This window comes from Bufo bufo, chromosome 1 (assembly GCF_905171765.1).
Source record: "Bufo bufo chromosome 1, aBufBuf1.1, whole genome shotgun sequence".
NCBI lineage: Eukaryota > Metazoa > Chordata > Amphibia > Anura > Bufonidae > Bufo > Bufo bufo.
Window position 1 is genome coordinate 108,582,430 of NC_053389.1, and position 26,464 is coordinate 108,608,893.

Consider the following 26,464-nt stretch of genomic DNA (forward strand, 5'->3'; position numbering starts at 1 on the left):
GTATAGAATAAATCAAGGCAACTGGACGTACTGTAGATTTCTTGAAAACGCTTCACTCGTTCTTCCAACGAGCTTTCTCAATTCACTCAGAATTGAGAAAGCTCGTTGGAAGAACGAGTGAAACGTTTTCAAGAAATCGACAGTACATCCAGTTGCCTTGATTTATTCTTTACAGATATACCATGACCTGGATAAATGAGAACCTTCACAGACAGACCAAGAAGTGGTGCCTATTATTAGGCCTAGTGGCTAGTGTTTAGATATACACTGCCCGTCCAAAAAAAAAAGGTCACACACTCTAATATTTTGTTGGACCGCCTTTAGCTTTGATTATGGCATGCATTCGCTGTGGCAGTGTTTCAATAAGCTTCTGCAATGTCACAAGATTTATTTCCATCCAGTGTTTCATACATTTTTCACCAAGATCCTGCATTGATGATGGTAGAGTCTGACTGCTGTGCAAAGCCTTCTCCAGCACATCCCAAAGATTCTCAATGGGGTTAAGGTCTGGACTCTGTGGTGGCCAATCCATGTGTGAAAATGATGTCTCATGCTCCCTGAACCACTCTTTCACAATTTGAGCCCGATGAATCCTGGCATTGTCATCTTGAAATATGCCCGTGCCATCAGGGAAGAACAAATCCATTGATGGAATAACCTGGTCATGGAGTATGTTCAGGTAGTCAGCTGACCTCATTCTTGGAGCACATACTGTTGCTGAACCTAGACCAGACCAACTGCAGCAACCCCAGATCATAGCACTGCCCCCACAGGCTTGTACAGTACTAGATACTAGGCATGATGGGTGCATCACTTCATCTGTCTCTCTTCTTACCCCGATGCGCCCATCACTCTGGAATAAATCTGGACTCATCAGACCACATCACCTTCTTCCATTGCTCCAGAGTCCAATCTTTATGCTCCCTAGCAAATTGAAGCCTTTTTTTCTGCTTTGCCTCACTGATTAGTGGTTTTCTTACGGCTACACAGCTGTTCATTCCCAATCCCTTGAGTTTCCTTCCCATTGTGCGTGTGGAAATGCTCTTACTTTCACTATTAAACATAGCCCTGAGTTCTACTGTTGTTTTTCTTCGATTTGATTTCACCAAACGTTTAAGTGATCGCCGATCACGATCATTCAGGATTTTCTTCCTCGAATACGATGGGTCCCCACTATCCTTCCGGTTTTTATTAATGCTTTGGACAGTTCTTAACCCAATTTTAGTAGTTTCTGCAATCTCCTTAGATGTTTTCTCTGCTTGATGCATGCCAATGATTTGACCCTTCTCAAACAGACTAACATCTTTTCCACGACCACGAGATGTGTCTTTGAACATGGTTGTTTAAGAAATGAGAAGCAACTCATTGCACCAGTTGGGGTTAAATAACTTGTTGCCAGCTGAAATATAATCGCCCATGCAGTAATTATCCAATAGGAGGTTCATAACTATTTGCTTAGTTAAATCCAGGTGGCGACTTTTTTTTTTTTTATAGGCAGTGTAGATAGTGACATGTAAAATAAAAAAATCTAAATAATTTAAAAAAAAAATAAATGTTATACATAAACATGATTTAAATCAATAGGTAATTATCTGATGACACATTCCCTTTAAGTTCCTAATCCGCTCCTTTGCAACTCCAGCGCTGGAGCTATTCCTGAACAGCTGAACAGTGCGGATGCAGGGTGTGAGACCCCTGCTGATCAGATATTGACAATCTATCCTGAGGATAGGCCATCAAGCTAAAAAGCCCCATTTAAGTTTGTCTCAGCAATTCCAACCAAGAATATTCTCCTACTCATTCAGGTCACTGTTCTCAATTATGGGCGGTACTATAGTGGTTAGTATTGGTAAAATACAGTTATTTAGGGAAGATTTTCCATATTGTAAAGTGATGTGCAGTCACTTTATGATTGTGGGGACCTGACCTCTGGGAACCCCAACGATCAGTGGCGTAGGGATCGCCATAGCAACCGCGCCACTGGGGGCCCGTCCGACCGCATTAATTTTATTTATTTTTTTATTAACACACACAGACACTACACACAGGCAGCCAGGAGGTGGCGTAACTACCGGGGAAGCAGCTGCTTCGGGGCCCGACAGTTTATTTTCAAGTTAGTTAAATATCGATGTCTTAATGTTCAGGGCCCCTTCACAGCAGCAGTCTTAATGTTCAGGCCCCCTCGCTAATGTGATCTAATCTTACTGTATTAAAGTCTCCTGATGTGTCTGGGATTCGAACCCACAACCTCCAATGTATGAGTGTATCAGAGGCAAAGCATTTACCCTCACAACCATAAAGGAGGCATTGCAACTGATTGAAAATTTTTTACACTTCTACTGTTATAGCTGGCTAACTGCTATATCTCTATATGACAGCTGTCCCAGCACACTCAGCTCTGCTATATCTCTATATATGAGCAGCTGTCATATGTATAGATGTACACTTAGCCAGCTATAACAGTAGAAGTCTCATAATTTTTCAGTCAGCAGCAAGGCTGCTCTTATGGTCTTGTGGTTAGATGCTTTGCCTCTGTTACAGAAGGTCGTGGGTTCAAATCCCAGCAGAAACCTTTTCTGAAATACAAGCACTTAATCCATATATGGACATACAGGGCGGGACACAGGAAGAGGCTGACATGGAGGTAAGTAGAAGTGTTTATTATTTTTTTTTTAATACCCGACTGTTACTGCCATGGGGGGAGCGGGGGGCACTTGATACTGGCACATGGGGGAAGGGGGTTGGTACCTGACCTGATACTGGCACCTGGGGGGGGGGGGGGGGGGGGGGTTGGCACCTGATACTGACTGGCACATGGGGGGGGGGGGAAGGCACCCGATACTGTGGATGGCACTGTTTAGGGGAGGGGGATCTGTGTATGGCACTATTTAGGGGAGGGGGGATCTGTTGATGGCACTATTTAGGGGAGGGGGGATCTGTTGATGGCACTATTTAGGGGAGGGGGATCTGTGGATGGCACTGTTTAGGGGAGGGGGGATCTGTTGATGGCACTGATTAGGGGAGGGGGGATCTGTTGATGGCACTATTTAGGGGAGGGGGATCTGTGGATGGCACTGTTTAGGGGAGGGGGATCTGTGGATGGCACTATTTAGGGGAGGGGGATCTGTGGATGGCACTATTTAGGGGAGGGGGATCTGTGGATGGCACTATTTAGGGGAGGGGGATCTGTTGTTGGCAATATTTAGGGGAGGGGGATCTGTGGATGGCACTATTTAGGGGAGGGGGATCTGTGGATGGCACTATTTAGGGGAGGGGGATCTGTGGATGGCACTATTTAGGGGAGGGGGATCTGTTGTTGGCAATATTTAGGGGATGGGGATCTGTGGATGGCACTATTTAGGGGAGGGGGATCTGTGGATAGCACTATTTAGGGGAGGGGGATCTGTGGATGGCACGGGGGGGGGGGCCATAATTTTTTTTTGCTATGGGGCCCATGCATTTCTAGCTACGCCCCTGCCAACGATACTAAGGCTACTTTCAGACTAGCGTTTTGGCTTTCCGTTTGTGAGATCCGTTCAGGGCTCTCAGAAGCGGTCCAAAACGGATCAGTTTTGTCCTAATGCATACTGAATGGAAAAGGATCCGCTCAGAATGCATCAGTTTGCCTCCGTTCAGTCACCATTCCGCTCTGGAGGCCGACACCAAAACGCTGCCTGCAGCGTTTTGTTGTCCGCCTGACGAAGAGGAGCCAAATGGATCCGTCCTGGCACACAATGTAAGTCAATGGGGACAGATCCGTTTTCTCTGACAAAATCTGGCACAATAGAAAACTGATCCGTCCCCTATTGACTTTTAATGGTGTTCAAGACTGATCCGTCATGGCTATAGAAGACATAATACACCCGGATCCGTTCATGACGGATGCATGCGGTTGTATTATTGAAACTGAAGCATTTTTGCAGATCCATGACGGATCCTCAAAAAACGCTAGTGTGAAAGTAGTTTAAGAATAAAGGAGCTGCTGGGCATGTTTACAGCTGCACCCCCTTCTATATTTTCTCTGTACCACGGCACTGTTGTCCACATGGGGCTGTACTGTAGTTCCCCCGTAGAGTAGGTGGCCTTGGCCCCACTGTGCAGGGAAAAACAGTGAAGGGAACACAGTGCTGACTTACTGGTGGGGGTCCCAGAAGTCAGACCCCACAATCATAAGAGGTGGCATATCCAAGGGACTGATTATGTTTTTGGGGGTACTGTGCATCTTAAGGTTGTCCTTACATGGTTGTGGTCCATCCATGGTAGTCGCATGCAGATAACCACTAATGGCCTTGGTGAATCTGCACTTGCCGTGCTCTATGTTGCAAGTACATGTGCAGCCTGGCTACTAGGGGTAATGCAAATGCGGCTACCGTGTCCAGGTCATACCATGTATGGTCAGCTTAACTGGGGCATTGTGTGTGATACCTACCAGGTGTCTATGGCCAGCTTTATAGGACTAGTTTCTCTCTTTGATACCAGCTATCTAGAAAAGGATGGCTTACAGCTGTGGTTGCTTGGGGGAGTAAAGGAATGGTCTCAGGAGGGTGAAAGAAGGGCCACAGGATATCTGAATGGACATGCTTGGACTCTGGTGTTAAGGTCAGAGTTGTAATCTTACCGATGACCTAGATTCCTCCATTCCTTCCATGCATCCTTCAGTCTAATGCTTGCTCAGCACAAAACAAGGGAATAACACAGTTACTAGTAGCAAAGGATACAGTAGGGGATAAAGGAGCAGGTTATTATCGTATAGTATTGTAGAAGAACACACACCTCCATAACCTTGTCCTTACTTCAAAAGGTAGACCAGAATTAGATAAACATGGCTACTTTCTCCAAAAACAATGCCACACCTTTCCACCGGTTGTGTGTAGTACTTGTAGCCTACCACATTCACTCAAGCTGAGCCGCAATACCAGGCGTAACCCATGGACATGTTTGCCGCTGTTTCTGGGAAAAGGCAGCCATGTTTTTTTATTTCTGACCAACCCTTTAACCAACAACCCATATACTTTCTAAGTTCTAAGCTGCCTTCTCATGCAAACTTTGAATACACCTTCTGCACCCCTAGTGGAAATAGAGGAAGGTTACTCCAACCTGTTCATAATGATTTTCTTAAACTGGCTAAGCATGCCGTTCTCATGCCCGATGCATCTGCATAACCAGTCCTAGATGCACCACAGACTGCCCATTATCCATGTGAGCAACGCGTGGCTTTCTGTCTGTAGGAGGCAGTACTGATCCATGAGGAGTTCCATCATGGACAATGAAAGTGATTTTCAAGTCACACTATGGATAATGCCGACAAATGTTTACACCGTGTATGCGTATGAAATGGGAGCGTCATGCATGCAACACAAAAGAAAGCATAAAGCACAGGCAACAAAAAGGATAGGGGCACCGGAGAGGCCTTTAGGACTTACCTTCACTGTGCTGGCTTCCTGCACTGCCACTGCCATAGCTGAATCCTGGCTCTTGGTATGTTGAGGGGAAGCATGGTGGTGCTAGAGGATACTGGTAGGGATATCCCTGACCTATAGGCCAGGGAGCAGCTGACTGCGGGAGGGGAGCCAGTGTGTCCTGATCAGACGTACCACTGGACCCATCGTTAAGATTTAGTGCTGCCACATCTGATGAGCAAATACAAATGACTATCAGTTATTTCCGGAAAAAATACATGATCTTAAATGATAACTGTGTGCTCTCATGGAGTCACGCGGGCCCAAACAAATATGGCTGCCAATCAATTTACAAAAAAGAAGCTTTGACACTGAAAAAAAAACATTTCTTGGTGAATTCATAAGACACCATTCTCATCGAGTCTGAGAGCAACATGGATGAGAGCATCAGGCCTGAGAAAATAAATGGTCTTTGTGGCAGCCATGGTCATTATAACTCCATTTATGATGTTTTATCATTTTTATTCTATAGGAATAGAAGCAGAAACTACATTTTTACAAGTGTTTTGTTTCCCAATATGACCTGGAGATTTTGGATCGTAAAGGGGATAATGTGAACATCACAGAGGACTGCATGGCCGCCCAAACACAATGCTGCTTTACATAGATCCTGGGTTCTTAACCTTTTTGATCCCATGACATATATTAATTACACTATAGGTTTATAGGGGTTGTAGGTGTTCTGCCACCATAGTGTTTGCCATCACTGTCTAACCTGTGGGATCAGATTACTGGGGCCCCTACCTCAGAAGGAAGAGTCTCAGCACCAGTTAAGGAGAATCGGTCACTAGATTTAAGGGCACTAAATCACCAGCACGTCCTTACTTACACCCCAAAGGTGACCGTTCTAAATCTGCCCCTCTCAAAACTGTCCGTTATAGCATTTTGTTTTTAAAATACCGCACACGCTGTATGTAAATCACCAGAACAGAGTCCAGCAACAGTAGTGCAGTATGAAGGATATAGCGGAGGCCCGTACACTTTCAGTGCGCATGCACCAGAGGTGATTTTCCGCTGACTTACATACAGTGCACACATGTTTAGACAGCTAAAACCCTGCATTTTAATGACATGCTGATGGCCTAAAATCTACTGATAGGTTCCCTGTAAGAGCTGTGGCAGCGGAGCTCCATTTAATTAACCTGGAGCAGAGTCAGTGGACCCACCTTCCGTTCTCGTCATGAATCCCATAAGTCTGGCCACCATTGATTATAATAAGGCCTATCCTACCTATATGATATAACATTATTAGTATTAGGTATACACCTTTTAGGATAGGCAATAAATATATAATTGTTTGGGGCCATCTTACGGGGACTTCAGGCTACATTCACACGAAGAATGGCCATGAAAAACGGACACATGGCCAATTTTCGACCAGTTTTGCATCCATTTTTTGTCCATTTTAAATGGCCGTTTTGCATCCGTTTTTTAACTGCCGCTAAGAATGGTCGTTAAAATGGATGATTTTCGTTGGCTTTTTTTTATTTTTTATATAAAATCCCAACCCCTGCAGTAATGAGGTCCCCCATAGTAATAATAATGTTCCCCATAGTGGCCCCCAGCAGTAATAATGTTCCCCATAGTGGTCCTCCACTATAATAATGTGTGTGATTTTTTTTTTTTAAGCTAAACAAAAAAATGAATCAGCTCACCCAGTAACAAGCACAGAGGCAGTCGCTCCTCTCTTGATGCTGAAGGATCTGCCCAATGACCTGCACGTAAACGTGATGATGTCACCATGCGCTCCCAGCAAGATCACGCAGGTTCTTCGGCATAAAGAGAGGAGCGACCGCCTCTGTGCGTGCAAGTGAATGAGGTGAGTAAAAAAATGTTAACCCCCTAAAAGGCCATTTTGCATGAGTGCACCCATTTTTAACGGCCATTAGACATGTGCACTCCTGTCTAACGGCCCTTAAAAACGGCCCCATTGATTTTAATGGGGTCCACCTGGCCGTGAAAACAACCAAAAATAGGACATGTTCTATTTTTTGATGGCCGCTATTCACTGGCCGTTAAAATAATGGTCATGTGAATAGCCCCATGTGAATGTAGCCTTAGGGGAGTGCGACCACCACATCCCCTTCACTGTTTACCAGGCGCAATGCTGTTCATTTGATAGCAGCTCAGTCCCATTCTATGGTGATCGCCACTGCCCCTTTAGTCAGCTGATCAGTGAGGGCCCCACGAGTCGGACACACACCCATCTGTTGTTATCCTATCTCACGTGGCCCACAAAGATGATGCCCTAGTTGGAATTAAAAGGGTTTTCAAGGACTATGCCAATCATGGCCAAATAGTGATTTGTGTGACTTGTGATGTGCTATTTAAGAAAGGCAATGTTCACACCTGCATTTACTTCCATCGCAGACTCCATAAAAAAGATGGACAAAATAACGCAGCATGCTGTGCTTTCTTGCTAAATGCTGAGCTCCCTGATGGCAACCCAAAGGACACCATTATAGTCAATGAAGTCCGTCAGGTGTCAGCTGACAATGAAAATAAACTGCAGCGATGTGAACAGAGCCATACGAGTAATGAACAGACATGATGTAAATGGTTGCGTCCTACCAGTTTGGTCGCGGTCGATTCCCACTACATAAACCTATATGAAAGAATGAGCCTACAGCGCCCTGGTCACTATGATGCAGGTTAAGAACCCAGCTGTCCAGCACATGGTGTGGAGCTAACAATCTAGTTCTTCTCAATACAGACAAATGACAATATCCAGCAACACGATGAGACAGGGAAAGAGGCAAGTGGACAGGCATGTAAAATGAAAATCCTTCTCTAGTGTCGCATTGGTGTGTAGACAAGAATCAAAGATGTAGGTGCCATATCACATATCAAAGAATGAAACCATAAATGCCACTGCTGGATGGGGTTCGCTATGGTACCATGCAATTCCCACATTATCGACTATGTCAGGGATGGCCAACCTGCGGCTCTCCAGCTGTTGCAAAACTACAACTCCCAGCATGTACAGTCTGCCTACAGCTATCAACCTACAGCAGGGCATGGTGGGAATTGTAGTTTTACAACAGCTGGAGAGCCGCAGGTTGGCCATCCCTGGACTATGTGATCTGCTGGGTTCATTGAAGCTTTAGAAGTCAGATTCTGCTCTCTCAAGCCTTGTGCATATAGACATGAGACTATATGGTGGCTGTATGGGTCTGTATACTACCATATAGTACTTCTGTGCTGCACCCTGTCCTTTACAACATCTCCAAAGTACATAAGGTGGAGCATGAATCGTTTTTTTTCTGTCAGATTACAGAGAAATCCGACAGAAAAAACTGAGAGGAAATGTTGCTTAAAGGGGTTTTCCGGTTTGCATCAACATCCTTTATAAAAATAATTTCTGAAATTCGCTGTAATTTTGTAATGTGTTTCTTTTATCTATATTGCTCCTATCTTCCATTCTGGGCTGTGGTCACATGACCATGTCCATGCAGCTCTGTCTTATTTCCTGTGATGTTATGTCCATGGGCGGGGCAGTGATAGGGGAGTGTCTATGTAACTAGCTGGGAGGGAGGAGCTATAAACTAGCTCGGTGTTATTAGGGGCGGTGCTGAAGCTGTGGCAAAGGAAGGAGAAGGGCACCATGGGTTTGGTTGGATACAGTAACAGGAAGTGCTACCTACAGGATGGAAACCAACCAGAGGGATTGGTTTGCATAGTGAAAATGGGTCAGGAGGGTCCAATTTGTGAAGAAAAAAAAAGCATGGGAAGATGCACATGAGGTACCGTAAGTGCAGCAACATATCTGTTAAATACCACAGTAGTCCCGGAAAACCCGTTAAAGGAAAAGATCAAATGAAAAGAGTTGTCTACTTTGAACAATCTCTTTTCGTTAGAATGATCCCCTGACAATAAGCTAACTACAGGGTGTCCCACTGCTAGGCCCCATCGATTTGCTGTAATCTGTAGGAACCTGTTCAATATCCATGCAGCGCCACCACAGGAACAATGAAGCATTGCATAGCACCTATTGAAATCAATGGACGGGCCATGTAAAGCAGAGATGTGCTTGAGTGGCTAGCAATGGCCCTTCAAAACTAAGTTTTGGTTTGAGGAATGTTAGAATTGGTTTAATGCAATGTTGTGGCATAAATGTTTTATTTTCTTTGCTTGGCTTGATAAGACACAATACATCTATTGAGCAATGGGACACTCGACATAGGGGGCTCCATTTCTCTACTGTTAAGGGTCTGTGAGATTCTTCAGTCTTTGCCAGTCATAGTATCCGTCATGGTGGTCTACAGCATGCGACCCTCCAGCTGCTGCAAAACTACAGCTTCTGGCCTGAGGATGTCAAGGCATGCTGGGAGTGGTAGTTTCACAACAGCTAGAGCTCTACATGCTGGCGTCCCCTGATCTATCATAACTTCTCTACTAACGTTCATCCACTTTCAGCAGCACTCCCCACCACTTCTATATGAACATTGAGGGTAGACTGGTACTCACTACCACACAGGTCTCCAAATACATAGTAGCACTGTTCTGAGAAGGTGATCTTGTTAACTGTGTGTCTGAGGTAGCCATGCTTCAACATACTGCTTGCATATTTTCTAGCTTCTCGACGCTCTTTGAAGCCTTCTACGTGAGTGTATAACCAGTCTACGACATCAGCACCTGTGGGAACAACCAATCCATTACAAATAATGTACACTAAAACATACCAATATTACAGTGATCCCAACTGCAGTACCCCAGATCCGGTGGTACCTGCAAATGTTTGTAATGTATTGTCATGTTATGTATTTTCATTTTTATACCATTTATTCCAGCAGAAGAGGAATGGTTGTCAGGAACGGGGCTAACCACCCTATTCCTCCCCTCTTGATAGTAGGCTGGTCAGGCTTCCTGCCAGGAGGGGGAGCTCCAGTCTAGCTAGGAAGAATAGAGAGACAGTTCCTGTTCTGATACTGGGGGGAACCAACGCTCCAGAGTGAAACTCAGTAATCAGATCTTATTCTCCTGTGAGAACAACCTAATTCTGTCTCAAGAAAACACTTGAGAGAAAAGACAGCAGAGTGATCAGTGAAATACAGCTTTACAGACACTGCTGCAAAGTGATGGACAACAGCTAAGACACCACCACATACCCAAACCATTGCTAGGCCAGACTAACATCAAGTCAGTATTACAGTGGACACCTATATGCAAAAGTGCTTGCTAGTGCCAACCTACTGCTATCCAACCAGCAACCATACCTCCTCATCTAGTGCCAGAAACTGCACTTTGTATTTACTGCTGCTGGATGTGTCACAAATTATGCCTTAAGTAAAGAAAGACTGTTATACGTTTACTTCTGGCCTGATTCTGCAAAACTACATTTTCACTGCATGCCACTCCTCTGTACTGGCTTCTCAGGTGCTCACTGAACAATGAAAATGAGAATCCAAACTACTACATTAAATCTCAATGCACATGACCAGAAGGCAAATTCAGCTTTGCAGCACTGACACAATTAATGGTGTTCTCCAGGTTATGCTTCAAATGCAGGAGGCACTGAACCTGTGGAAGCATGCTTTCTCAGTGCATGCGCAGTATCGGGAATTTGCTGTGGATGTGGCCTTCAAATCATCCAGGTAAGTGGTGGTGAAGAAGTAACAATGGGGTAGAGCTGCTTAAATTTTTAAAAAAAAACATTTGTTGGGCAAAAAATGCAATATTTAGGATAAGTTGAGCATGTAAAAAAATGCATTTTGGGGCTCAGAGAACCCCTTTATATCTTTAAGTCTTTATTGTAAGACCTTGCAATACAGCATAGTGTTTGGTACCTGTGATAGGAAAATTAAAGGGGCCATCCGATTTCAGAAACGACCCCCCCATGTGCCGAGCCCCTCACAGGTAATATACTTACCCCGCACCCAGCGCCGCTCCTGGTCCCCGCATCATGGGTGACGCTTGGGAGGCTTATCCCCGCCTGCCATTGGCTTCTCCCCCCCGACACCGGATGTTTTCATCCGTGTACAGGGAGAAGCAGCAGCGGCGGTGCGGGGACCAGGAACGGCACGGGGAGTGGGGTAAGTATATTACCTATGAGGGGCCCGGCACATGGGGGGGCTGTTTCTGAAATCGGATAACCCCTTTAAGCCTCCATAACCAGTGAACCAGCTGAGAAAGGTGGGTTCTATTGTGTGTGGGGAGCACCCAACTCACTCCCAACAGATGAAAATAAAAAGGATCGGGCAAAAATATTCACTTTGGCCGATCCTTTTTTTTTTACCCGACATCATCTGTTAGGAGAGAGTTGGGAGCTCACCACACACAATAGAACCCACCTTTTGTTCTCTCGGTAGATAAGCTGCAGCCAAAAGTGTCTGACAGTGGCTTCTTCCTCTCCCCCTATTGAGTACACATACACGTTTAGCCGAACTGAACTGATATTTGTATGAGGGACTCTGGAGAGATAGCTGTCGGCTGAACAATAGTTTGGCTGACAGTTGTTGAATGCGTATGGCCGCCTGGTATATTGTGGTAGACTGATGGGAGTGGATACATCTGTATACAGCACTGTAGGTATGTTAACTATAGAGATGAGTGAATCGAATCCAACGAAGTGGAATTTGATCCGAATTCCAGGATAAATTTGTTTTGCAGCGAAGCTGAATTTCCTCGTGCTTCGGGGGAGCGAATCAATTTAACCTAAAATAGTGTAAAAAACTAAAAAAATAATCATACTTACCTCCTCCATTTGCTCGCGACGGTCCGCCCACGCCATCTTGATTGAAGATCTCGGTCGAAATCTCGTACGTGGTGATGTATGACATCACCACACCGTCCGGCTTGACGATGTCATCTCGGCCCATGCAAGATTTCACGCAAGATCTTCAAGCAAGATGGCAGCTGGCCCGTTGCGGGCAAATGGAGATGGCAATTATAATTTTTTTAAAAATCTGTTCATTTTATACTGTATTATTACTCTCAGATGCAGTTCCCTGTCATTGCACCTGCTGCTTCCAAAAAAAATGCGTTTCGTGATGAAGTAATTCGTCACGAAGATTTTTTTTTTTATAAAATTCAGCGAAGCAGCCGAATCAAATTTTAAAAAAGTTCTCTCATCTCCAGTTAATTACATTCAGAATTATTGGTAGAAGCCGAGAACAGCCAATGAACAATATACATGGACCTCAATGTGTGGGAACAAGATTCTATTCATACGACTACTTTACAATTCAGGGATACAAAAGACCTCACACAGGGACAAATAATCACCCATGTACAGCTGTCCGACACAGAGGAAGAAAGCGGAACCTGATCCAGCCGTGTAACTGATACACCGCAACCTTTAGCCTCTCCTCAGCTACACCAATCTTTATAGAGTTTGGGTTTAATTACTACTGGTCACACTCATTTAACTTTTGTTCAATGTGACAGTGGATTCATGAGGGTAATCCGCCATGTGTGTGCAAATACCAATTTAATCCTTATCAGATTAGCTAATACAGGTTAAAGGAGTCGTTTCATCATAGCCAACCCATTTATAGAGGTGCTATGGTGGCTGGTTTCCAAAACCCCCGGCAGGCCATGATTTGAAATCAATGGCTGTTCATATAATCCATCAGACTGTCTCTCTCCTTTGGCGCATAGAGGTGGGGTCTTGAGCTGCCTTAAAATATAGAAATGAGTTGTCGAGATGAAACAGCCCCTTTAACAACAGTTTCAGATAGTTGCAATATGGCTGTTGTGGAAGCGGATGTGGATGCACTGTGCCTACTGAACTGATTTTGCTTGGGGCTACTCCTAAGGTTGTTATTCTGACAGTACCCTGGTCTTCACCCTTAGGCTGGTTTCACACGGGCGTTGCGGGAAAATGTGCAGGTCCGTTGCGGGAACCCCCGCGATTTTTCCGCCCGAGTGCAAAACATTGTAATGCGTTTTGCACTCGCGTGAGAAAAATCGCGCATGTTTGGTACCCAAACCCGAACCTCTTCACAGAAGTTCGGGCTTGGGATCGGTGTTCTGTAGATTGTATTATTTTCCCTTATAACATGGTTATAAGGGAAAATAATAGCATTCTGAATACAGAATGCAAAGTAAAATAGCGCTGGAGGGGTTAAAAAAAAATTAAAAATAATTTAACTCACCTTAATCCACTTGCTGGCGCTGCCGGCATCTCTTCTGTGCTGAACAGGACCTGTGGTGAGCATTCATTTCAGGACCTTTGATGACATCACTCCGGTCATCACATGATCCATCACCATGGTAAAAGATCATGTGACGTACCATGTGATGACCGGAGTGACGTCATCAAAGGTCCTGTAACTGTACTTAATGCTCACCACAGGTCCTATTCAACAAAGGAGACAGAAGGAGATGTCGGGCTACGCGATCAAGTGGACTAAGGTGAGTTAAATTATTATTATTTTTTTTTAACCCCTCCAGCGCTGTTTTACTATGCATTCTGTATTCAGAATGCTATTATTTTCCCTTATAACCATGTTATAAGGGAAAATAATAATGATCGGGTCTCCATCCCGATCGTCTCCTAGCAACCGTGCGTGAAAATCGCACCGCATCCGCACTTGCTTGCGGATGCTTGCGATTTTCACGCAACCCCCTTCACTTCTATGGGGCCTGCGTTGCGTGAAAAACGCAGAATATAGAGCATGCTGTGATTTTCACGCAACGCATAAGTGATGCGTGAAAATCACCGCTCATCTGAACAGCCCCATAGAAATGAATGGGTCGGTATTCAGTGCGGGTGCAATGCGTTCAACTCACGCATCGCATCCGCGCGGAATACTCGCCCGTGTGAAAGGGGCCTTAAAGCCCTATACAGGGATCTGGACTTAGCTGCAGGGGAACTACCAGGCATCTACTTCTTGGAGTAATCTCCTTTCAGAGGCTGCTGACCCAAGGAGGTCAAGTCGCACCAGTGCAAAGCACCAGGAAACACTATAGTCTGGGACAAGCTGAGTTTATACAATCCAATCAGAAGGCAGGAAGAAGTTGGTACACAGACAGGCAAAACAAGACAATGGCACACCTTAGCAGGACACTAGACAACTAGAATCTATTGCTCAAGCAACCTGCCACAGAGAAAACTGCCTTAAATATCCTAAGGTGGCCAGCCATTGGCTGGGAAAGATTGAGGTGGATGGACACTAGTCTTTTAAGAGAAAGAAGAGGCGCACATGTGCACCCTACATCTGGAGAGAGGTAGAGCAGATGAGCCACAGGACAAGTGGACAGAGCTGCGCTGTTTCGGTGGCTGACCTGCCAGGAAGGAAAAGGAGGATGCTGGCAGGGACAGGCCGCCAGAGGAACATCAAAAAACAGAAGGTCAGTGTGCGGACAAAAATACCCACTGAGGAGAAAGGAGGTGGTTGGCATGGAGTGTTGGCATAACAATAGTCACATATTTCACCGTTGGCATAACAATAGTCACATAGGTATTAATTCTGACTTTTACAACCAGAATCCAGTGTTATTTTATTGGACACAACACCAATTGGATACAACATGGTGGTCGACCTACCAATGACTGCATTGGATATGGTAATCTTTAGCCACATACGATCTCGAATTTCCAGCCCTGAATCTGGCAGTTGCATTACTTTCACTATGGTTGCCATGTCACTCTTCACAGATAGAGGAGACTCTTCCAGTTCTGTATTAAAATAAGGTGAAAAGTGTTAATTCCGACACCTTGAATACTTTTAATTAAAGGGAAACTGTAGCCCAAAGAGAAATGTACCCAAATCTGAGACCACCAGACCTAGATGCAAATGGCTTTATATGGATTTGCAATAGTTATATAAAATATATTGATATTATACTATAACCTTAGATAACCAAAACTTCTGGTCATAATCTCTTATGTTAAGCATCACCTGACAGCACTGGTTTATAATCATAGAGCATTGGCCATACAGCATTTTTTTCACTTTTACAAAATATCGGCAGCAGTCCCCCTATTTACACAGGGAGATGTCCTGCCAACCAGCGAGTATTTTCATGTCTGCATAAACGATCCGATCAACCTACAAAATTTACACAGGTCAATTATTGGAAACGATAATTGGCCTGATCAACTGCCCATGTAAAAGAGCCCTTATTGTGACCGCACTGTCTCATTATTTCAGAGCACAGCAGTGTCACATTATCATGAGCACTGGATTATTACTGCACAGCACTGTCTCATTATCTCGGAACACTGGCTTATTACCTCACAGCACTTTCTCATTATCTTACAACACTGGCTTATTACTTCACAGCACTGTCTTATTATCTCGGAGCACTGGCTTATTACCACACAGCACTGTCTCATTATCTCGGAACACTGGGTTATTACCGCACAACACTGTCACATTATCTCGGTGCACTGGCTTATTACCTCACAGCACTGTCTCATTATCTTAGAACACTGGCTTATTACTTCACAGCACTGTCTTATTATCTCGGCGCACTGGCTTATTACCACACAGCACTGTCTCATTATCTCGGAACACTGGCTTATTACCGCACAACACTGTCACATTATCTCGGTGCACTGGCTTATTACCTCACAGCACTGTCTCATTATCTTAGAACACTGGCTTATTACTTCACAGCACTGTCTTATTATCTCGGAGCGCTGGCTTATTACCACACAGCACTGTCTCATTATCTTGGAAACCTTGCTTATTGCCTTACAGCACTGGTTTATTATCTCAGAGCACTGTCTTATTTTTGCAAAGCTCACAGAACATTGGGACTGAATTATAAAAACTAGTGTGTAGTACAGCAATCTTAACCAGATCCTGTGCTGGTGCCAAATTTATTAGGAGGCACAAGCTACTTAATAATTGTCACGCATCTTGGAATGTCTGTGCGCCAGAAACCGAAATCTCCACCACCTAGGAGCTGGCGTTAGAATTCAGGGGTAGTTTACACCAGTTTACCCATCCCGTTCATGACAGACCCACTTTTTTAAAATGTGGAGAACATGTCATAATCTGGCAAAAATCCACTTTTTTTTTTTTGTTCAAAAGGGGGTTGTGCAAATATTTGCTACTTTTCCACACCACAAAACTGGCATGGAAGCTTTGATACATTTACCCTATTGACTTTTGCTTGGCATGGTGCTTGAAAAGATTCAGAATATAGGTATAAACCCTCAAAGTGACTTATTTGTCAGACAAATGGTGAAGAAATCCTACCACAACCATATAAAGAGAAGTCTGCATTTTGGGTTTAGTGGTCCTTTAAATAACACTGCCTTATGAGGTCTGTGAAATCAAAGAGTCTGCCTCCAGTGTCGTAAGTGTTAGGCCTCATGCACACGACCGTTGTGTGCACCCGTGGCCGTTGTGCCGTTTTCCGGTTTTTTTCGCGGACCCATTGACTTTCAATGGGTCCGTGGAAAAATCGGAAAATGCACCGTTTTGCAGCCACATCCGTGATCCGTGTTTCCTGGCCGTGAAAAAAATATGACCTGTCCTATTTTTTTCACGGCCAACGGTTCACGGACCCATTCAAGTCAATGGGTCCGTGAAAGAACACGGATGCACACAAGATTGGCATCCGTGTCCGTGATCCGTGGCCGTAGGTTAGTTTTTATACAGACGGATCCGAAGATCCGTCTGCATGAAGCTTTTTCAAAGCTGAGTTTTCACTTCGTGAAAACTCAGAACCGACAGTATATTCTAACACAGAAGCGTTCCCATGGTGATGGGGATGCTTCTAGTTAGAATACACTACAAACTGTGTACAAGACTGCCCCCTGCTGCCTGGCAGCACCCGATCTCTAACAGGGGGCCGTGATCAGCACAATTAACCCCTTCAGGTGCGGCACCTGAAAGGGTTAATTGTACTATCATATCCCCCTGTAAGAGATCAGGGCTGCCAGGCAGCAGGGGGCAGACCCCCCCCCCCCCTCCCCAGTTTGAATATCATTGATGGCCAGTGCGCCCCCCCCCCTCTATTGTAATAATACGTTGGTGGCACAGTGTGCGCCCCCCCTCCCTCCCTCTATTGTAATAATTCGTTGGTGGCACAGTGCCCTCCCCCTCTCCCTCTATAGCATTAACAACATTGGTGGCCAGTGTGCGGCCTCCCATCTCCCCCCCCCATCATTGGTGGCAGCGGAGTTCCGATCGGAGTCGCAGTTTAATCGCTGGGGCTCCGATCGGTAACCATGGCAACCAGGACTCTACTACAGTCCTGGTTGCCATGGTTACTTAGCAACAGTACAATAGTAGAAGATTCATACTTACCTGCTGCTGCGATGTTCGTGTCCGGCCGGGAGCTCCACCTACTGGTAAGTGACAGCCTCAGGTCTGTGCGGCGCATTGCTAAATGAACTGTCACTTACCAGTAGGAGGAGCTCCCGGCCGGACACGAACATCGCAGCAGCAGGTAAGTATGAATCTTTTACTATTGTACTATTGCTATTAACCCGCTGCCACCAATGATCGGGGTGGGGGGGGGGGGGGGATGGGAGGCCGCACACTGGCCACCAATGTTGTTAATGCTATAGAGGGAGGGGGGGCCGATGGGGGGCGCACACTGTGCCACCAACGATTTATTACAATAGAGGGAGGAGGGGGGGGGGGCGCACACTGTGCCACCAACGATTTATTACAATAGAGGGAGGAAGGGGGGGGGGGCGCACACTGTGCCACCAACAAATTATTACAATAGAGGGAGAAAGGGGGGGGCCGCACTGGCCATCAATGATATTCAAACTGGGGAGGGGGGGTCTGCCCCCTGCTGCCTGGCAGCCCTGATCAGGGGGATATGATAGTACAATTAACCCCTTCAGGTGCGGCACTTGAGGGGTTAATTGTGCTGATCACAGCCCCCTGTAAGAGATCGGATGCTGCTAGGCAGCAGGGGGCAGTCATGTACACAGTTTGTAGTATATTCTAATTAGAAGCGTCCCCATCACCATGGGAACGCCTCTGTGTTAGAATATACTGTCGGAAATGAGGTTTCACGATCTATCTCATATCCGACAGTATATTCTAACATAGAGGCGTTCCCATGGTGATGGGGACGCTTCAAGTTAAAATATACCATCGGATTGGAGAAAACTCCGATCCGATGGTATAAAAGGGACTCCTGACTTTACATTGAAAGTCAATAGAGGACGGATCCGTTTGAAATGGCACCATATTGTGTCAACGTCAAACGGATCCGTCCCCATTGACTTGCATTGTAATTCAGGACGGATCCGTTTGGCTCCGCACGGCCAGGCGGACACCAAAACGACTTTTTTTTCATGTCCGTGGATCCTCCAAAAATCAAGGAAGACCCACGGACGAAAAAACGGTCACGGATCACGGAAAAACGGGACCCGTTTTTGCGGACCGCAAAAAAATACGTTCGTGTGCATGAGGCCTTAGACTGCTGACTTTTGTCAAGGCAGGATTTGCATCCACAGAAAATGAAATTATTTACGACAACGTTGTGATTGTAGGAGCATCAGTTAGATACATCTTGTGGGATCTCTCTTTTTGGATTTCAGTTCCCCTTTAATAAACATACAGTTACATTACTGTCATAGCACCCAAGCAAAGCAACGTAGGCCTTCAGCGCCAGGTAAGTAGGTAAACGTGGAACAGACATAATGTAGCAAACGTATTTCTACGAAAGTCAGGCTTTTAATTGAGCATCGGAGGTTCTGGCACTTTGAAAAATGGCCCCTGGCCCCATCCCCAAATCTAAAGGGCGGCAGATTTATCAAGTTGGAATTTAAAGGAAAACTCCACATTTTTGTGCTAGAAATCACTGCTGCAGTGAAGGACCTACAAGACTATTATATGCATGAATGTGGAGAGACTGATATATAGTTTAATGGGAAGAGATTCAGAAAAACCTTGCAACATATCTCTGATCTCTCTGAGCTCAGTTGTCCAGGTGGGTGGTCCTATCAGTGATTGACAGCTGTCTATGTAGACACACTAAAACAGGGAAGGCTGTCAACCACTATGACCATCCACTCGTGGCAACAGAGCTCAGAAAGAGCAGAGATTTTAATGTATAAATTACAGGTTTTGCTGAAGCTTTCCCATAAAATACATCAATCTGCTCAGCTCCTCCTGCTCTACAACATGCTGCCCACAGATTGCAATCCATTTCAGGGAGACAGGATCTCTTTAAAGGGTCTGTCTCATTATATTTTCCCAGTATATTTGAAGGTCTTTCTATGCTCCTAGTTTTAGTTCAGTTCTAAAGTCTCCTCTGACTGCAGGTGTCATGATCCTCACAGGTCACTGGTTTTTAGGTCTGCTGCCCACAGAAATACGAAGCCTGTATGGTCAACGTGACACCAAAAAAGAGCATTCATCTTTAAAGTGACAGAAATTATTAGCTAAAACCCAAGTGGACAATACCCAGCACAGGTCAGTAATGTGAAAGGACATAAAAACACAGATCATGGTTACAGCAAGAAAGATGATACAGCATCACCTCCCTGTCTGACTTCAAAACCATGACTGTGGACCCTGAACAATGGATAAGACGTCTTCTCCTGCTGAGGTGAAAAGGCAAACTAAGAGAATCTGTCATCTGATTCCCACTGAGCAATTATCTGAGACAATAAAAAGAGTGTATATGTCTCACTCCGTCAAGATCATCTACCAGTAAACCGCTCCCACACAGTGCACTTGAAAGAGGTGAGGTTTTGATGACACCTAACAAACTATGGGGGTCATTTATTTAGACTAGTGTTGAGCGAACTTCTGTTTTCAAGTTCGGCATACAAGGTTCTGGATATCTAAGAATTTCGTTATGTATGCCGGTACCACGGTCCGGTCTTAATCCCTATGGGCTGACAGCAGATGCGCCAAAGTTATGTAGTGGCGCAGGCATCTGTAGCCAATCTGCTATTGGATACAGCTACAGAACATTGATCTTCAGCAGGTATTGTCCACCTTAGGGTAAATCTGGCCTATTATGGGAATAACTTTCCCAAGAATCAAGTATTTAGGGACCTTTTAATGGCAAAGGTACATCGAATTACCTATAATTGCAGAACTCATAACTGTGAAAGCCAAGATTTCCTGAACAATTTTAGGAAAACAACTTAATACTATATGGGATGAATTTATTGGCCTGGCTTCATTATTCATCTATGACAAAATATAATGGAAAGCAGACAGAGAGCACGTGCCACCGGCAGAGACACTTGACAATAAGGTGGTGTAAGTGGCATAGCCTGATTTACCTTAGACCTCTGATGATTAGAGTACATCTGGATCTGAGATGATTGGGTAAAGGAGTCCATAGGCAGGCAAATGACTAAAAGCAGGGGCGTAGCTATAGAGGGTGCAGAGGTAGCAGTCACTACCGGGCCCAGGAGCCTGAGGGGACCCAAAGACCCTTGTGCCGCATAAGAAGACACACAAAGCACCACGGAAAGGGGGGGCCCACGCTGATCTCTTGCACCAGGGCCCATGAGCCTTTAGCTATGCCCCTGACTAAAAGCAATTGTCAATGAGATGCCTCCTATGCTAAGACTCCATGAGAGCACCAAATTATTTAAAATGAACGGACTATGTTCATTGCATTGAGGTGTTACTTCATACCCATCCCCTAGTAGGGTTAGAATTTCGGCCCAGTCATTATACCAGCAAGTAAAACTGGGCTAGTTTACATAACGATGAAGACTTCAACCAAGTGAACATTGAACACTTCTCTTAGCAAATCAGGCCCTCCACCAACCTTAAACAGTCTGTGGAACTAAACATCCCATCATGGCTGAGCATGCTGGGTCTTATAGTTCCTAGTCAGCGAACAGGAAACAGCTGCCCACCTATGCTCTACACCATTCCTTTAACCTCTAATCTACTTAAGGTAGCATTATCTGTTAGATGATCTACTTGAAAGTGGCAAGCAGGAGGCAGGATAACAAGCACATCCTTCTGCTTGGCTGGTTAGCAGGATTGTGGGTTTGGGTTACACTGCTGCCCCAGAGCAGGATGAGTCCTGCGCATAGTGCGGGGGCTGCAGTGTGACTTACTTTCCGACTCAGGTATAGAGCTTGTTAATGAGGAGCTGGTGCATGTGATGATACTCATGGAGGGGCTCATACCGTAACGGGGGTATGTTCCCGTCAGGGCTGAGGTATGAGTGATCCAGGCGGCCGGGTCTATCGGTCTCACAGGTTCCGCTACAAATAAGACATGGGGGAAAAGAGAAGAGAAAATTACTGGAATGAAAGGTGAACAGGAAAGAATTAGCTCTGTTCTATGGAAGCAACACCGTAAGATATTTATGGGGTTATTTATCAAACTGGTGTAAAGTAGAACTGGCTTAGTTGCCCATAGCAACCAATCAGATTCCATCTTTCATTTTTTACAGCTCCTTTGGAAAATGAAAGGTGGAGTTTGATTGGTTTCTATGGGCAACTAAGTCAGTTCTACTTTACACCAGTTAGATAAATGACCCCATTAATATTTCAGCCTGTATTTGTCCATTACTACCTGGTATTTTACTGTTAAGTATATGAAGAGATTTCCAGTATTGTAAATCAATTAAAATCCTCATCACAATTCTCTGAGGACTGAGTCTATTGATCTGCAATCTGAAGAACGTCTTTGTTTTCCCACTATAGAACGCCTATTGATTGTGGCTTGCAGCGTGCTAATCTTTTCAAAGACTTCCACATAATGTACATCCTGACAGAATGTGCTGGGCAGATCAGGAATCCAGGAGGGGCTGATCTCTTGCTGAATACATGCATTTTCAGAGTAGCTGAAATAGTCGTCATATTCTGTGACCAATTTATAGACTATTGGGGTCATTTATCAAACTTGTGTGAAGTGGAACTGGCTTAGTTGCCCAGAGCAACCAATCAGATTCCACCTTTCATCTTTGACAGTTCCTTTGGAAAATGGAAGGTGGAATCTGATTGGTTGCAATGGGCAACTAAGCCAGTTCTACTTTACACCAGTTTGATAAATGACCTCATATGTATATCTTCACAAATAAAGTACTGCTGTGATACTGCATTTGCAATAAGCCATAATTAAAGGGGTTTTCCAAGTGATTTTTAATGACGACCTATCTTCTTGATATGTCATTAGTATCTGATCGATGGGGGTCCGACACACGGGACCCCGCTGATCAGCTGTTTTAGAAAGCACCAGCATTCACACTAATGCCGGGGCCTTCTTGCAGATTTCCCTGTGACTTGTGACATCACGTTCATTGGTCACACGGGCCATAGCCTAGGCACAGGTCAGCCCCACTGAAGTGAATCGGCTGAGCTACGATACCAAGCACAGCCGCTATACAATGTACGAGGCTGTGCTTGGTAAGCTGAGAGAAGGCCAAAGATTTACTGCAAATGCTGGTGCCTTCTCAAACAGCTGAACAGCGGGGGTCCCACCAATGAGACAATTGGAAAACCCCTTTAAACATTTTATACCACTTTGTGTCAGCAGACAAATGAGCCTTGATGGAAACAGGTTTCAAATAAAGTCCCTCAGATCTTGCTAACATTGGTTTGGTAGGATAGCAAAAAGTAGGGGACAGATGGAAGGAGTATGACTGGAAGATCAGACTACAGGAGTTTGTAGTCTGTTACCATGGAGACACAGTTCCGAATAGGAGCTGTACCTACAAAAAGTAGGAATGTTTTAATTGCAAAGCAGTCTTATTTTTCATTTTAGATACACTGAACTAATGAAAATGAAGTTGGTTACAAAGCAAGGATTGTATACGTCATAGTGAATAAGGGCTCATGCACAAAGCCATAGTTTCTGTCCACATCCGATGCACATTGTTTGCGGATCGAATGCGGACCCATTCATTTTAATGGAGCTGCAAAAGATGCGGACAGCACACAGTGTGCACGGCCATTCTGTGGCCCCACAAAAAAGAGAACATGTCCTATTCTTGTCCGTTTTGCGGACAAGGATAGGAGATTTCTAGAGGAGTATGGAACAAATGGCAGCATGCACTCAGCCAGGATATGTGTTTTATGGATCTGCAATTTGCGGACCGCAGAATGGATGCAGTAGTGTGCATGAGCCCTAAAACTCACAGACCACATCTGTAATTGGGTGAAGTGGTTGTTTAATTATAATAATTTATAAAGCAATCTCTGAAAATAGAGAGCACCCATAGGGGTCAATGTTCATACAATGTTCAAGTCCACTTAAAAAAAATGAAATCTTGATACATTTCAAGCATTTGCCTGCTATACACAGCCAGATTCTTACACAATCATAATATGTAATGAATGGATTAGGCTCTTAACATCACCTTAGAAGAAATAAAACATTGGCGGCCATATACTGCTTACCTCTTGGAATGGTGAAGTAGCTCCTTGGTGTAGGATCCCAACATTTGGCTACAGTGAGGCTAATCGGTCTGGGGAAAAAAACATCAAAAAGTGTGACATGGATCCAAAAATAAAATGCCACTGTACAGGGCCGCATTTAGTAAATCCTATATAAGTATAAAGTCTGAGGCACACAGTATAGCAGGACATCAGAGCTTGTGCGTAGACATACGGAGGTTATACTGTGCATAAGACCTTAGGCCAGGTAGGTACAGCTAGCTAGCAGATAGCCCAATAGTAAATGGGATTAGGAAACCAGCAATATAATTTTCATGGGACCTGGTTGACTATTTCCAGAGAGTATTTTTGGAAGAAACAAAGTAAAAAAAAAAAAAGACTTTTCCTAAAAAAAAAAAATATATATATATATATACACACACACACATACACAGTCAGGTCCATAAATATTGGGACATCGACACAATTCTAATTCTAATTTTTGGCTCTATACACCACCACAATGGATTTAAAATGAAACAAACAAGATGCGCTTTAACTGCAGACTGAAGGTATTTACATCCAAATCAGGTGAACGGTGTTAGAATTACAACAGTTTGTATATGTGCCTCCCACTTGTTAAGGGACCAAAAGTAATAAGACCATGGGTTTCTCAGCTGCTCCATGGCCAGGTGTGTGTTATTCCCTCATTATCCCAATTACAATGAGCAGATAAAAGGTCCAGAGTTAATTTCAAGTGTGCTATTTGCATTTGGAATCTGTTGCTGTCAACTCTCAAGATGAGATCCAAAGAACTGTCACTATCAGTGAAGCAAGCCATCATTAGGCTGAAAAAAACAAAACAAACCCATCAGAAAGATAGCAAAAACATTAGGCGTTGCCAAAACAACTGTTTGGAACATTCTTAAAAAGAAGGAACACACCGGTGAGCTCAGCAACACCAAAAGACCTGGAAGACCACGGAAAACAACTGTGGTGGATGACCAAAGAATTCTTTCCCTGGTGAAGAAAACACCCTTCACAACAGTTGGCCAGATCAAGAACACTCTCCAGGAGGTAGGTGTATGTGTGTCAAAGTCAACAATCAAGAGAAGACTTCACCAGAGTGAATACAGAGGGTTCACCACAAGATGTAAACCATTGGTGAGCCTCAAAAACAGGAAGGCTAGATTAGAGTTTGCCAAACGACATCTAAAAAAGCCTTCACAGTTCTGGAACAACATCCTATGGACAGATGAGACCAAGATCAACTTGTACCAGAGTGATGGGAAGAGAAAAGTATGGAGAAGGAAAGGAACTGCTCATGATCCTAAGCATACCACCTCATCAGTGAAGCATGGTGGTGGTAAGTGTCATGGCGTGGGCATGTATGGCTGCCAATGGAACTGGTTCTCTTGTATTTATTGATGACGTGACTGCTGACAAAAGCAGCAGGATGAATTCTGAAGTGTTTCGGGCAATATTATCTGCTCATATTCAGCCAAATGCTTCAGAACTCATTGGACGGCGCTTCACAGTGCAGATGGACAGTGACCCAAAGCATAATGCAAAAGCAACTAAAGAGTTTTTTAAGGGAAAGAAGTAGAATGGTATGCAATGGCCAAGTCAATCACCTGACCTGAATCCGATTGAGCATGCATTTCACTTGCTGAAGACAAAACTGAAGGGAAAATGCCCCAAGAACAAACAGGAACTGAAGACAGTTGCAGTAGAGGCCTGGCAGAGCATCACCAGGGATGAAACCCAGCGTCTGGTAATGTCTATGAGTTCCAGACTTCAGGCTGTAATTGACTGAAAAGGATTTGCAACCAAGTATTAAAAAGTGAAAGTTTAATTTATGATTATTATTCTGTCCCATTACTTTTGGTCCCTTTACAAGTGGGAGGCACATATGCAAACTGTTGTAATTCCTACACCGTTCACCTGATTTGGATGTAAATACCCTCAAATTAAAGCTGACAGTCTGCAGTTAAAGCACATCTTGTTCATTTAATTTCAAATCCATTGTGGTGGTGTATAGAGCCAAAAATGTTAGAATTGTGTCGATGTCCCAATATTTATGGACCTGGTTGAATATAATTTTTTTGCAAAAGTACAAAGGATACCAGAGGTATAATGCAGCTGCTTATCTTCTCCTACTCCATTAAAATAACTTGTTGATGAATGTTAATGGGGGAATTAGTTATGCAAATGAGCTGTTAACAAGCTCTGATGCACCAAATGTAAGGTAGCTATTATCGAACACTGATTTAAAAGATAGCTGACTTACATCTGGTGGCATTACACCAGATGTAACATCCAAAGTCGATTCACATAGTATTAGAATGTACAGTATTAGAATGTATTGGCTCAGATGAGCCGAAGTGATTACTTTGCAAAGTCTCGCGAGACTTCGCGTAATAACTTCATAAATTGATTTCTTCTGTAAAAAAACATTTGTAAGTGGTACCTTGGAACCGAACCCGAGTTCGTGAAATGTTTTTTTACAGTAGAAATCAATTTATAAAGTTATTATGCAAAGTCTCACGAGACTTTGCAAAGTAATAACTTCGGCCCATCGGAGCCAATACATTCCAATACTGTACAGAGCTCCTGCTCCGTACAGTATTAGAACAAAGTTTTACTCCTCACTCATCCCTAGTAATGATGTCTGCAAAATGATTGCTCGTCCAAACTTTTTTTTTATATATATATATGCATGAATGAAACCAAAGTAATATGTAAAATATAGAAGTAATATTTATAGTGGACACATAAAATT

The 26,464-nt window shown here is 44.2% G+C and overlaps 1 protein-coding gene across 4 annotated transcripts in view; it reads right to left on the reverse strand.

The window, feature by feature from the left end:
• DVL1 (dishevelled segment polarity protein 1) overlaps nucleotides 1–26,464 on the reverse strand; it is a 231,790-nt gene that overhangs the window by 23,547 nt on the left and 181,779 nt on the right. For 3 of the 4 annotated variants that reach the window (XM_040427805.1, XM_040427815.1, XM_040427825.1), the window contains 5 exons: nucleotides 23,707–23,774; nucleotides 21,418–21,567; nucleotides 14,950–15,081; nucleotides 9,927–10,094; nucleotides 5,424–5,630 (listed from right to left, as the gene is read on the reverse strand). In XM_040427805.1, the coding sequence (XP_040283739.1) occupies nucleotides 5,424–5,630; nucleotides 9,927–10,094; nucleotides 14,950–15,081; nucleotides 21,418–21,567; nucleotides 23,707–23,774 (725 nt within the window). The remainder of the gene's footprint in view (nucleotides 1–5,423; nucleotides 5,631–9,926; nucleotides 10,095–14,949; nucleotides 15,082–21,417; nucleotides 21,568–23,706; nucleotides 23,775–26,464) is intronic. The other variant, XM_040427832.1, reaches the window with a different exon arrangement.